Source organism: Crocodylus siamensis, chromosome 14 (genome assembly GCF_052110815.1).
Source record: "Crocodylus siamensis isolate JL-2025a chromosome 14, ASM5211081v1, whole genome shotgun sequence".
NCBI lineage: Eukaryota > Metazoa > Chordata > Crocodylia > Crocodylidae > Crocodylus > Crocodylus siamensis.
In genome coordinates, this window is record NC_143408.1 from 4,325,651 (window position 1) to 4,340,079 (window position 14,429).

At 53.4% G+C, this 14,429-nt stretch overlaps 1 protein-coding gene across 13 annotated transcripts in view; it reads left to right on the forward strand.

The window, feature by feature from the left end:
• PTPRS (protein tyrosine phosphatase receptor type S) overlaps positions 1 to 14,429 on the forward strand; it is a 205,226-nt gene that overhangs the window by 76,421 nt on the left and 114,376 nt on the right. For all 13 annotated transcript variants that reach the window (XM_090026698.1, XM_090026700.1, XM_090026703.1 and 10 more), the window contains exon 2: positions 12,719 to 12,886. In XM_090026698.1, the coding sequence (XP_089882824.1) occupies positions 12,719 to 12,886 (168 nt within the window). The remainder of the gene's footprint in view (positions 1 to 12,718; positions 12,887 to 14,429) is intronic.

Sequence of the window (14,429 nt, forward strand, 5' to 3'; positions counted from 1 at the left end):
CTGCACGTCCCTCGGAAGAGCTGTGCTCCGAGGGTCGGCCCGTCTCCCTGCGGCTTGCGTTGTAGCGCTCTTTGTCTGGGCTTGCAAACAGCGTTTTATTTGCAGGGAGGAACTGCCTCCAGTGAAACACGCTGCTCCAGCCCAGAGGTGCCATTTTACTGCTTTTCGCAGCCCGCTTTCTGCGTTGAAAGATGAGATGGAGATGTGGAGGTGGGAGGCAGGTAGGACCTGTCCAGTAGGGCCGTCCCGTGCATGCAGCCCCTGAAACGCAGGACGCTGAGGATGAAAGGACGAGGAATTTGACACCAGGGGCTCCTGAGCAAACCCCAGGTCTTTCAAGAAAAATCCCCTGTGACTTTTTCTGCTTCTCTTCAGAAAGAAGAAGGGCTTCGGCAAAAACCACAGCACTGGGGCAAGTTGCACAAAACTCGTTCCTGCTTGTGAAGCTAAAGGGCATGGGCATGGCTGCTGAGGTTGAAACCATCAGGCTTGAGGAGGGAGGGAGCAGCTTTGTGGTTAAGGCAATAGACTGGACTGTAAGTTGGTTCCTGGCTCTGCTACAGACTTCCCGTGTCACCTTTGGCAAGTCTCTTAACCCTTTCTAGCTTTCAGGACTCTTATGGGAATTCATTGCCAGGTTACAGGGGTGATAGTCTGACATTTCTGCTTGTACATAAGCTGCTGAGCAGAACAAAGACTATGAGGGGGTGTATAACCAGGTGGAAAATGGCCTGACCCACCTTATAATGCCCAAGCATGGAATTTCCTTGAGGGCAAAGGGAGTCAGCAGCAGACGGGTAGGAACAAGCAACTCTTTCAGCAAAACCTTCTGTTTCTCTGTCTCTCCTGCCTCCACTTGTATGGAAGACCCTCACACAGCCACAGGCGCTTGGCTGGCTCGCAGACAGGTCTTCCCATCACTTCGGGCGCAAGGGGCTGCACAGATGAATTGACCTCATTCCTGCCTTCCCCTTGACCTGCCAGATAAATTTGCCATTGGAGAATACTGCATCGGGATGAAACTGAGGAAAACACTTCTGGTCTCTCGGGCTAGGGACAGACATTGCACACAAACCGGGTTTAGGTGATCAGAAACGGGTTTAAACCTGCATCAGAACAGATGTTCAGTGCACAGACACTGGTTCTGAAGGTGGCTGAAACTGGTTTGAGATGACCCTGACTGAATGTAGCATCGGACTTAACTGATTTGGCTCCAGTCAGCTTATGTCTGTCCCAGGCCGTGCCGGTCATGGCTGGCAATGAGGAAGGCAGAGTTGCCTCTCGAGAGGAGGGAGTGGAGAGCTGTGGTGCAGGGTCGAAGGAGAAGCATTAATAAATGGAGTTTGTGTCACGGAGAAGCAAAGGAGGCATCACACCTTTGGCATCCTTTTGCAAGTCACTTTTTGTAAATACAGAAAAGAGGCTTTTCCCTTTAAGACAAGTGCAGCTCCCTGCCCTTCACTAATTGACAGGGACAAGAAAGTTGCATTTCCCTGCCATTCCAGATGGCACAGAGAGAATAAAAGCATGTTCTGCAATATGGCGGCTCGTGCGTGTCCTAAGAAAGAGATTTGCTCTTGGCCCCATTCCTGTTTGGCTCGCTGCCTCCAAAGATGGACAAGTCATTACTGAACGCTCATTCTCTAGCTGGGCAGGCACAGGGGTCGTTGCAGGCACTTGGGCTCTGAAAAGCTTCCTGTAATGGTGCTCATTAACAGGGAAAGAATCTGCTTTGATGAGGCAGTGCTCTTCCTGCCTGGCAAAAACTGGAGAAAAGCAGTGGGCTCCTGGCCCTGCCTTGTTTCACTGCACACCAGATCTGTGAAACTGCAGGGTGAAGGCTTTTAAGTGTTGAATTCATTGCACACTTGTTAGAGTTATCACATGCGTGGGTGTGCATGTTTGTGTGCATGCATTGCAGCCTTCCACGTTCACCCTGGATTTTGGTAGTCCAGGTACAAAAGCTGCTTGCAGACTTTTACCAGGATGATTTGCAATGAAAAAAAAATCCTAGTGACTTGACTTGCTGGCCAGAAAAATAACCTGTCCCTAGAGGTGGCTTTTTTGCAAAACTGGTGTTGCAGGTGGTTTTCTCAGAGTTCCCCACCAGATTTTTCTTCCTTTTTGTTTTTAAAAAAGCTCTACGAAAGGAGCAGAAGGACCCTCAAAATGCTTGTAAACACAGGACGCCTGTCCTTTGTGCGGTAGATGTACTGTGCATGGGTTGCCTTCCAGTGGAATAAAGTTACTTTGGGGTTGGATTGGCATTAAAATTGTACCACTGCAGGAAAGGACGAAAGAGCATCTCTGATGCACCTGAGATGAGCAGGCAGGGTGAAGCTACCCGAGTTGGACCCGTGGCTTGGATGAGGAGGCTGATGTTCCAGTATGTGAGCAGGCGCTCGGCTTTGCATCTGAACCGGAAGATAAAAGTTGCAGCAGAAAAGTTGAGTCCCCCACCTTCCCCACAACCCAGCTGCTGAGAGGAAAGAGGTCTCCTTGACTTGTTTGTCATCGTCTGGCACCATTTGGTCGTGGTTGCATTCTGTGTCTTCCTGAGGCTCTGCCCTGCGCATTGGATCAAAGAGATGGGGCGGAAAAAAGGGAAAACAGGCCCGGAGTGGAGACATGACTCGCCCAAGGTCACACAGCAAGCCAGTGGCAGAGCTGGGAATAAGACCCAGGGCTTCTGGTTCCCAGTTCCCCCTCCTCCTAGGCCGGACCAACACTGCTTTCCACACCAAGTGCTGACCCCGTGTGATCCCAGCTCAGCTCTCGCGTTCAGGGCGTGATGCATGTTTTCTTCTCCTTCCCCTAATCTGCCTCTGGCCCGTGGTCTGAGACGGAGGACTTCTGCCAGGGCAAGAGCAGGGATTTGCCCATCTTCTGCCTTGCCAGCATGTTGGGGATGCACAGAACCAAATCCTCTTAACCCCTCTCTGCACAAGCAGGCCAGCAAAAAAAAAAAGGGGTCTCTAGGGAGGAGATGTGAGGTTGAGGGAAGGGGAGTAGGCAACTGCACCTGGTGAGATGTGGGTGAGGAACCGGATCCAATTCCCAACCCCACCAACCACCTTGAGGAGTGGGCTCTCGTAACCTCCCGTCCCTCTCTGTCACGACGGGAGCAAGTGGTTGGGCAGGATCTCTCTGACAGCCGCCGCGGGTTGGGGTCGAGCAAGGCAAGTAAATGATCACCCGTGCAGAGGCAAAGGCAAAGCTCGGCCCTGCAAAAGGAGGCTTCATTCAAGCAGGCTGGAAATAAAGGAGTTTTCCCTTCTCCCGCCCTGGTTTAGCCAGCAAGCAAGCAGACATCTCTCTCTCTCCTGTCGGCTTTGTACGCTGGAGCAGGGCTTCCAATTAAGAGCTCGGAGGAGCCCGAGCACAGATGAAGATAACAAAAGGAGGCTATCGATCAGCCCTCGGGTGTAATGAGAAGGCCGTTCTAGCGAGAGGGTCTAGTGACATCTTCAGCCAGCGTTGCGCCTTGAGTCGGAGTTGACGGAGCACCCAGACATCCCTAATTAACTCCCGCTTCTCTTTTTTGGTTTGCCACTTGGTTTTCTAGGGGGTCCAGGCTGGGGAAGGAGGCTTCCTTCTTCCTGGGAGAGAGAAACCTTTCTTCTTGTCGCAACTGCCAAGGGCAGAGGTCGCTGGATGAGCAGCTCTGCTCTGCTCTGCCTGCCGCAATGCTGCGCTTTTGGCCTAGAATAAGGGGGGGGGAGGTTAGAGGTCAGTCTCGGATGTCCTTCGTGGCCTGCATGTTGGAGCTGCCAACAGCCTTTGCAGAGCAGCCGATTAGCACAACGGGCATCCCCTCTGGTGCAGATGCTTCCAGCAAGACTGGGCAGTAGCCAGTCGTGGTTTGGAGGCACCCCTGTGTTGTGCCTGATTTGCAGCGGGAACCGGCGTAGATCACTGGCTCCCAACCATAAATAGGTGTTGTGGGGCTTTGCCCCCAGCCCTTCCCATTTTGCTAGAGGGGAGTGGGGTGGTTTCATGCTAGGAAGGAGTCGGGTCCTGGGAGTGGAGGTATCCTCCTGTGGAAGAGATGGAAACCAGTGGCCTAGATGCATTTCTTGGCAGGGGGTATCAGCCTGGATCCTGTTTCTGACCCTTGGTCAACCCTGCAGACTAAGCATGTTTCTGAATGAAGTCGTAAGGGGCAAGACAATGAGTTAACATTGCTGAAAGCCTGGCTGAGCAGTGGTGGCGGAGTGCTTGGGTCTTTCTGGCCCAGCTGCCTACCAAAAATGTTATTAAGTCATATTTTTATTGATTAACATGGGCTTTATCGGAGGCAGGAGCCGTGTGCTCCCCCGACTCCTCTGTGGGACAGGCACTCGGGCCCTTGGAAAGGCGATTGCAATCTTCTCCCTCGGGCCGCCCAGGACCGGAGAGCTCCACTAGAAAAGGGGGTCCCCATCGCTGGGGCAGAAACCTCCGAGGCAGGGACGGTGTGTGAAGGAGGGGACACATCATGCACTTGCTTGTTAAATCCGGGGCCCAAATCCTACAGCACCGCTTGCGGCCGTAAGTGAACCCGCAGGTCCATAGCGCTGGCCAACTTGGCCGCTAGCAATTTTCCGGTCTCCTAGGAGGGATGTTGCATACGTGCAGTTACCGTGGATGGGCGCATTTATGGTGGATTAATAATTGATGCGCGTGTGTATTATTTAGATGTGCTCTGCGCTCATCCCAGGCTGCGGGCTGGTTACGCTTTGGATAGAAGACCTTGTTCTTCCTCTTTAAAGAACTGGTTCGCCATCCTCGGTCATTTGAGTCCATCGCATAAACAAACCCCAGCCCACCTCGGCTGCCCCGACAGGCTCTGTCTACGCAACGTATTGAGCACCGGAGTCACCCGAGGCTGCGTCCGCAGCCCCTAAGCGGATGAGGGCGGCCTTCCTCTCCTCCCCCAGGGATCGTTTTGGTTGTGGTGGGGCGTCCCTCTTCGAGCATGTGTGTTTTTTCTGTGCACAAGTGCGTGTGCATCCAGAATGGTTGTGTTTCTGTTCAGCGAATGGCCGGGGGTGCGTTTAGCTTCATTCTCCTGCAGGCTTGCCGATACCCAGCTTTCGCCTTTGGGGGCTTTAGGTAGTGCACTGTGCTGATGTTGCCATGAGATAATGATGATTGATGATTGTTTACACAATCCTGTTGGCATGTGCGTGGCAAGCTTAGAGACGAAACGCAGCCCGTGCCCCAAGGAGCTCCCCGGCTCCATCAGGCATCTGGACTGAGGAGTTGATGATGAATGACAAAAAAAAAAAAAAAAAAAAGAAGGAAAAAATGAGACGGAGAAATGCTGTACAAGAAATGCAAAGTATTAAAGTGAGCCAAAAGGCGATGTCATCCCCAATGCTGTCAGCAGCTCAGCACTGATCTGGAGTGATTTGGTGGTAAATGCTGAAGGGTCTCATGTCTGTGTGTACGCACGAGAGAGAGAGACGAGGGGGTGGGGAGGATGCTGTGGGCCTGCTTCTACATTGCCTTGTGCCTTGTACTGTCATTTCCGTCAGTGCAGAAGAAAGTTGCCCGGCTGGGTTATTTCGAGCCTGCTTTACGCTGCTGTAGGGGACCGCCCGGGGTCCTGGGCAGGTCCGCGCTATCCCAGGCGACACCAGCAGTGCTTCTCCGAGCTGTCTCCTCCGGGGCTGCTCAGCACCCCTGCTGAAAGGAGCAAGGAAAGGCGGATGCGGTGTAGGGGAGCCGCAGCTCAGCTCTGTTCGGAGCCCGATGCCGGCGGGTCTCTGGGGACCCTAGCCTGTCTCACTCAGGTCTCTCTCCAAAGAGACGCTGCAGATGCGCGGCTGATGCTTGGCGGCGGCCGGGGGCGGCATTCTTGCCATGGGCTTTGTTATAATGCAAGGGGTCGTTCTGGGTCCTCCTGCCTTCGTGTTGGCGGGGCTGCTGCGCCGAGCAAGCCGGCGCTGCCGTGGTGCGTATTTGCATTTGGCAAGGTGGGCGCAGCCCGGCCTAGCGAGCGGGACTGGCGCTTCCCCGGTTCTTCTCCCATCCTTTGCTGATCCAGCTGCTCTGCAAGTCCACTTTGTGGCCACAGTGGCTGTTTCCTCTGCCCCCTTTCCATGCTACCCTGCGCCTGCTAAACACGTAGTGGACACAGCAAATTCATCACCACTTGTCAGAGCTGTCACCGTAGGGAAAATGGGGGGGGGAAGTAATTTCTCCTGATGATTTAAACACAACTCAGACCTCTCCTGCCTGCCTGCCTCCCTCCCCAGCTGTAGCTTAACTCTCTGCGTACCTGGATGCCCTGCAGCAGCTGTGGAGAGCAAAGAGCATGGCGCCCCTTCCCTGGTCCCGTTGCCCCTGTTGCGTAGGGGCAGAGCTGGGCTGATTCAGTGTTTGCACGGAGCTGGGCCGCGAGTGCAGAAAACCCCAACTGGAGGCAAAGTCTGGAGAACGGGACCGGGAGTAAGCAGATCTGCCTTATGCTCCTGGCTCTGCCCCTTTCCTGATGGGCAACTTTAGGCAAGTCCTCTCCCTCGCTGCGCCGCAGCTCATCTGTAAAATGGACGTGATCTTTACTTTGTTAAGTGGTTTGAGACCCATGATGGAAATGAGCTGTATAGGTGGCAGGCCTATTACCATGATCAAAGGTCTGCCTTAGTTTCTCCATGGAGGATAACCTTCCTGCCTTTGGTAAATTAGTTTGGAGAGATTGCAGCATGGCGTTACTGCTGTATCCACTGAGGGGCTTTGCTGGTTGCTCTAGGACTATCTGGATCCACCCCTGGGAGCTGAAACCTGTGGCTTGCATTTTCCAAAGGGGTTTGTGGAATTTGGGTTTTTGTTTGAGGGCCTTGATTTCTAGGGGAAGGGCTTGATTTTTTCCATGCAGTGTGACTGTGTCTCTGTCCTCTGCATGGCATCTTGAGTGGGGCAACCAAACCCACTAATTACTTTGGAAAATATAGGCTTGCCTTGGGGGTTTCATTTATTTATTTTGGAAGCACGCAGGGCTTTGGACGCCTCCGTGTTGTTGGAGATACTTGTATTGAGCCTGCTGCCTCTGAAAAACTCGGCGGTCCCCTCTGAGGATGGTGTTGCTGGTCACCCTGGGTGGGAAGCAATGTGCATCTTGGTTGGGATCAGCACACAGGAGAGCTCCAGGCCAGGACTTGCGGGGCGGGAGAGCCCGCTTTTCCCTTTGCTGGATTCAGTGGGAACGGGGACGTCCGCAGTGCATTTGCTTCCCTGTTGTGAGGGGAAGGGCGTGCAAATGAATGCCGGCTGTGCTTGGTCTTGCTTGTGCTCTTAAGGATTGCTAGTTAATTGAGCAGTGAGAATTGCATGTTGCACCCAGGGGCCCGGAGATGGCAATCTAGGTGCAACAATTGCACGCAGGCCCCAATCTCAGTGGTGGCTTCTCTGTGGCTTCAAAGTGCCCCAACAGAGACCTGCTTTTGGAGCGTCAGAGGGACCCACATGCAGAGAGGGACTGGCGAGACTGCCCGCAAACAGGGTTGCCTGCTGGGGACTCTCAGATCGTCTCCAAGTGGGCAGATGCCCGCATCACGCAACCCGCCGGTGTTTTGGGTCACGTCTCGATTGGGTTGCTTGGGTGGGTCAGACCACGCTGACTCGGGAAGGAGCGGGGAGAGAGGAACGCGCGGCCGGTTGTTTAGATGTCATATTTCATTTTTGGCAAGGAGATGAGGCTGGGGGGTTGATGTGCTAAAAGCCTTTTTTTTGTACGAAAAAGCTTGTCGGTGCAGGAAATGAGGTGACCCATTGCCCTTTATTAATGTGCAGTAAAAACTGAAGCGACGATGCCAGGAGGAGGAGGAAAGTTCCCCGTGCGGCCCCTTGCCTGGACGGTGCTGGCTATAATAGACTGTTAGGGCTGCACGGGAGCAATGTCCCAGAAAATGGAAAAAGCTCATTGTGGTGACAAGGGCCAGGGGAAAGTTTTTTTGTGAGAAGCACTTCCCTCTTCCCTTTCAAATAGCGTTTCACCTCCACGTTCTCTGCAATTTTATTTTCATCTCAAGTTTGAAACATTGGCATTTGTTCTGGAGAGAAAAAGCAAACACGGGTTTCATTTCAGATCCTGTAAAGTGGACAGGATTTTCTTCATGGGATTTATTGTTTAAGTTCCCATCCCCCCAACTCACCTGGGCAATATAACTCTTGTATTTAGTATTCAAGGGAAAGAAGAGACGTTATATAGTTTGGGACAGCTTTGGATTCATCGCCTGGCCTACAGCCACCAGTTTGGGGCCGGAGGAGTTTGAGCATGATTGCTACTAGCAGAGTTTGCAACGCCGTCCCTCGTTAGGTGGCCAGAATTTAATTTCCTGCTGAGAACGGTGCTGGTTGCGCTGGTCCCTAGATAAACCCCTCCTCCTCGATCCCCTGGCTGGGATTTTCAAAGTAGCTTAAGGGAATTTAACTGTCCAACTCCCAGTGCAATGGGAGTCAATGGGAGTAAAATAGCCAAAAGCACCTTAGTGGCTTAGCCTAAGTCCCTTTGATTCTCATTGGGACTTAAGTGATTAAGTCAGTCTAGGTGCTTTGGAGAATTTTACCCTTCCAGCCTGCTTCCCTGAGGTCTCTGCAAATCCCAGCCTCCCTTGTCCGGGCCAGTTGTTTGGGGCCGCTCTGTCAGGCTATTTGCAGCAAACCAGGCTAAATGTAGTAAGTCTGGCCATGTGCACAGTGCTGTACAAGGCATGCAAAAATAGCTTGCACTCTGCAAACCACGAAAGGTCAGAGGCACTGGGGAAGGCCAAGAAAAGAACAAGTTTAAAGGGGTTTTTTAACTGTAATCGGTCTCTTTTCTTGTACACATAGTAGAGCTCGGACCGGGCTTCGGGCCTGAGCTTCACTCAACAGCACTGTCTAATCAAGCTTGACGAACGTCGGCCCTGCCTGAGCCACAGAAGGTCATAGGCACTTGTTAGACTTTCCAGGGCAGAAGAACTGTACGAGACCTGCTGTTGCACCTATTTTCTGCAGTGCCGATAGGTTGGCTGGGTGCTTTCCAGGCTGGCAGGATAACAAGACGCCTGTCCAAAGCACTTCGAGAAGGCAGACCGTGTACAGACGCAGGGCGGGAGACGGGATGTGATGAAATCAGTATGATGTGAGCATTACTCACGGCAGCTCCCCACTGCCCGTACCCATGTCAGGGGTGAGAGAGGGCTGCCAGCTGAACCCAAATAGTGCGCGTGTATATGGGAAAGCTGCCGGGAATACAAATGACAAGGATCTTTATCATTAGGGTCAGCAGCTTTCATTCTTCAGGGCGTCAGCTTCCACCTGCCTGAGGGCAGGAAGAAATGTCCGTGCCTGAAACGACGTGGGTTTGGGTGCAGCGTGAGGGCGTACGCCTTTCCCCACGGGTCCGGCAAGCAGCCCAGATGTACCGCTGGCATGTGCTGGTGCAACAGTCCAGGGGCCTATGAAAGAAAGACCTGGGGGCTTGGGCGTGGAGACTCTGGCACCCGGATTCATGAGCCCACCCCGTTCCAGGGCTGCCATTGCCAGGAGCCGTTGTGCAAAAGACAGCAAGAAAACAGAGCAGCTTTGGCTGCCTTTGCCTCCTCCTGAGCCTCCCCTTTGTTTGCACAGGGATCCGGATGGGTGCACATCTCGCCATCCTGATAATCCTGTGTCCAGGGGGAGACGAGCCCGGTGACGTACCTGCTCTGAAGGATGAGTTGCTGGATTGAGGTTGACGTGTCCTAATATCTCTGCCAGCACTTTCCATCTCCGTCAAGGGCTTCGGGAAGCACATTAGCACCAGAGCGGAAGTGTCACCCTCTGGCATCTCGTTCTCTAATCCCGGCGCTGTTGCAGCATCCCCATCACCAGCCCGTTATGTGGCATGAAACGCATCCCAGGGCCTGGAAGCGCAGGGCTGCCGGGCATCCCTCCCACCCCCGCGGTTCAGGTCCGGCAGACCATGCCAGATGACTTGTTTGAGCTAATTGCCGTTGCTCGGTGAAGGGTTGGGGGCGAGAGGGGAGCATTTTGGGCGGGGGGCGGCGTTGCTTCTCGGCTCTGGGCTGAAGGAGGCGCCTGGCTCTACATTCAGAGTCGCGCGGAGACCGCTAACAGCGCTTCTTCGGACCGCAGGGGGATTGCACTTAGATAAATACAAGCTGAACTTCTCAGTGGCAGGATGAGCGAGCCCAGGATTGAAATGTTAAACGCCGAAAAGCACCGGAGTTGGGAGAAATCCCTCCCAGCTGCCGGGGCGCAGAAGCTGCTCGATCACGGTTAGCAAGGGAGCGAGAAAAGGAACCCGGCTGAAAGCAACTTGATTCGATTTACGTCGTGCGGCATTTACAGCACAGCCCGCCCGTAATGAGCAGTTGCCATCACAACTATTCATAATGCCCTCGAACTCTGCCTGCCTCGATTTAAAAAAAAAAAAAAAAACCAACCCAGAAACAAAACCACAAAACACACACACTCCCCATTGTTCCTAGCCCAAGGGCCCTGTGAAACCTGCCTGTTAAGTTTGCCTCTCGCCTTGCTGTGCTTTTCTCGCAGAACAAACATTTCGGAATAACCCCCACGGCCGAGCTGGCCTTTCCTGTGTCTCGCAGACGTACGTACCCACGCACTCCTTCCAGCCTCCTCCCCCCGCAATGTTGGCTTAAAAAGCCATAAAAAAGAGAGACTGACAACCAGGAGTCCTGGTTTTCTCTCATTTTTAAAAAAAAAAAAAAAATCCCCCATTCTTGGTTTAAACAAAAGTAACCCCAAATCCACATTTTTCCACAATCAGAATGAAACACCATTATATATGTATCTATCTACTAGTGGTGTTTCATTTTAATCGTGGAAACATGGCTTTTGGGTTACTTTTTTTTTTTTCATCCAAAAAATTGGGGATTTTTTTTTTTAAATCAGAGGAAACCAGGAGCCCTGCTGACAACGCGCAGGGAGCGTGCTCTGATCTAAGAAGGACGAGCCCAGCATCGCCTGTTGGGTGGATGCTGCTCTGGGGGGGTTGAACTTCCCAGGCTATAATATTTATGATCCTTCATATTTTCTTTCTTAATTCTCTAAAAACACCCGCCTTGATGTTTTACTAGCACAGACGGATTAAAACGCCCGTTTCGACGGCGTCTCCTGCTGATTTGGGACGGTGACAGCTCTCGGAGGGGCTAGGTTCCAGCGTATCCCTTTTAAAGCCTTTAATCGCTGCAAACTCTCTATCTCCCTCTGCTTTTCCAAAGGGCAGTAAACCCTGTTGTGTGTTTGTTCTTAAAGGAGGGAGCTTCCAGCAGGAAAGAGCCTTCCCCAGATCTAAGGGGATCCTTTGTTAAAAGCAAATCCTTCCCCTTTGTCCTAGCATCTCGGGCCTGTTTGTAGTCAAACAGCTGGCATCTCCGCTGACAGCTCTGCTCCGAGACGGCTGCTGTCTCTCTCTTTCTGTGTTTTCGGAGGCAAAGCCTGACTTTCAAGCTAGAGAAAGTGTTCGAGCTATTGATAGCTCTGCTGCTGCGAGTACGGCCCCTGCCTGCCACTTCCACGGTGCAAAGGGAAAAGCGCCTGGCCACAAGTAGCCAGTTTGCACATCCCGCTGTCCCTGAACCGCTGGCTGCCCCGGGCTTGGAGGAGGCAGCTCTTGTGCCAGCGACCTCCTCCCACCATGCAGCTCCAGGGGCGGGGGGGAATGGGCACGGTGGAGCAGACGTGCCCTACGTCATCCTCTGGTGGCTGAGCACCTGTAAGTCTTGCCCGGGCACTCAAGGTCTTGCAGCCAGGACCAGACCCCAACACCCGCTTCTGTATTGTAATAAGCAGCTGGAGACGAGAACGTGGCCCCAAATGTTTCTAATGCGCTTTTCCGATCGTGCTTGCTGAATAACTGATTGAGCAAGGATTTGCTCCCGCCTCTCCTGCGCCATCCTTTGTCGACACCGGAGTTAGATGCTTATGTTACGGTCTGGCTCAAATCAACCGACATGACTCCTGAGCCCTGTGAGGTGAGGAGGGATCATGAACCCCATTTACAGATGAAGAAAGTGAGGCAGAGAGGCACAGCTGTCAGGGAGGAGGCAGTCAGACCTGGAGGCCTCTCCCCTCCCTGCATTTATAGTCTAGGGACAATTTTTGCGCGTGCCCCAGGTGCTGGCACAGCAGTGGGATTGGTACTCACTTGCCCGCAGGCGATGGCTGTGCTGCTCAGAGGGCCTGGCTGAGAGGGGAGAAGATGACGCACACAGCTTCAGCAGCAGCTGTCAAAGATGGGCATGGTGGGGAAAACCATCCCAGTCCCCTGCTTCCTTGCTCCCCTCCTCCTGGGTTTTTTCTTTCTCACATTTTTTTTTGCATTTGCAAGTGTGGAAAATCCCCCTGGCAGAGGGTCTTGGGGCCCATCAGTACAGATCATTGCACACCCCGTTGCCTGGCGCGCTGGTTGCTCGATGCTGCCTTTCTGTGGGGTCTGGGGAGGGAGGGTGGGTGGATTCGACTTTACACCCTGGCTCTGCAGGGGCCTTTGCCTCCTGCCTGCTCTCTCCTCTCATCTCCTGCCCTTGGCCCTTCCCTTGAGTGCGTGCCTTTGAGCGGCTCGCCATTTATCTACCGAAGCCATGAGCCCGGATGCATCGAGCTAATCCAGCAGCTGTTCCACACGGCTCCCAAGGAGGGGCCGTGCCCAGGTCTCTCCTTCCCATAGAGGCTCGCGTTTGCTCCCAGCCCTTCTAACCGCCCGCTCCTCTTGTGTCCGCAGGTGCTGACGTCGCTTCGGAGACGCCACGAGCTTTGCTGACCTGGAGCCTTCCCGGCGGGGGTCGGAGGCCGTTGCCAAGAATGAGGATCCTTCCCGGCCCTGGAATGTCTTCGTTCATCCCTCTCGTGACCCTCCTGTCCTCGATCCTGATTGCTTGCATGGCTGAAAGTAAGTGACCCCTCCTGCCCCTTTGCTCTGGCCTCCCTCGTGCCACCTTGCTTCCCTGTGCAAGGGGGACCGGGAGCGCGGCTCACTCAGGGATGGAGAAGGCCTGGTGACCAGCAGCATTGTCTTTTTTTAAATGGCCGGTTACTATATCCCGCCCCCCAGGGCTTTTGCTTATCCCTAATTCACGAGTCTGCAGCCCTCCGACTGTTGTCCTACGCGTGAGATCATTGCTGCTCCGCGAGTCACTTCTGCGAGTCTCCATAGCCTGTTTAATCCGTGCAATCTCCCCTGAGGCTCCCAAATTGGGAGGGGGGCAAGTAGTGTGCTGATACCTTTTGAGATTGATCCTGTTGTCTGTCCATACCCTTTCTAGCTTGGGGACTGATACGTGGAGCATGCAGAGACCCAGCAAACTCCTTTCATGTAGTCCTGTCCCTTTCTGCCCCCCAGCATCTGTCAGGCACTAACAGCCTGTGGTCCAGCGCTGACAATGGTGGGACTGAAACCAGCATCCGAAGCAAAGGTTTTGTTGCACCACCCCGCTGACTCAGCTGGTGCCAGAGTAACGCCGTTTTGTATCTTCTCTGCCTTTCAAGTACATCTGTGCCAAACCACAGCACCTTGCCTGTAAGGCTCCTTAGCGTGAAAGCCAGTCGCGGGGTGGGGGGCAGCGGGAATATACATCTCCAGGCTGACCGAATTGTAACTTTTCTTCTCCCCCAGCAAAGCTGCTCGAAGCTGGTGAAGGGACTGCTCTGGTTGGCACAGTCTGGGGCAGCTTTTAACACAATTGCTTCGTTATTGGGGTTTATTAAGAGGGTGCGTTCTCAGAGGATCGCAGGGATGGCAGGACCTTTGGTTGTCGTGTGCCCTGTCTTCTCAGGTGTGGATATGGCCGGGGCTTTGCCATCCTGTAGCACTGCACTCATCTCTCTGCTGTTTACCCCATAGCCCCTCCATGCAGGGAGGCTTGTGCCTATGTGGAAGGACAATAAGGCCTTTCATTTTACTATCCTCAAGTCATAAGGGGTGAGAGGTGAGCTGGCCCTCCAGGAGGTTCAGAATTGGGCCGCCACCTGGTATGTCACCCTGAGTATGTCTGCTACAATTCAGCAGTGCAATTGTAGCTCCCGTAGACTGACTGTAGCTAGCTTGGGTACTGATGAGCGGAAGTTGCAGCAGCCTGGAGACCAGTGTGATGACCTTCCTGAGCATCAACTCAGCTGACGTTGAACCTCAGGTAGCTGCGGGCTGCACGTTGTTGGTACCTGACACGACTACGTTAACACTGTGCGGGGATGCCCACGGAAACTGCATCTCCGCTCTTTGCATTGTAGATGTACTGTTCGTGGGCCAGCCACGTCGCTGGGCAGTCTGTGTGTCCATGCTAAGGGCATGTAGGGTCCAGTGGTTAAAGCAGGAGACTAAGAATAGAATCAGGAGTCCTAGATTGCGTCGTGTGTGTGTATGTGCATGTACTCATGATTTACTACTTAAAATAGCCCGGCTGTCAGGACCCCTGAGCTCTGTACCTGCTGCTGAC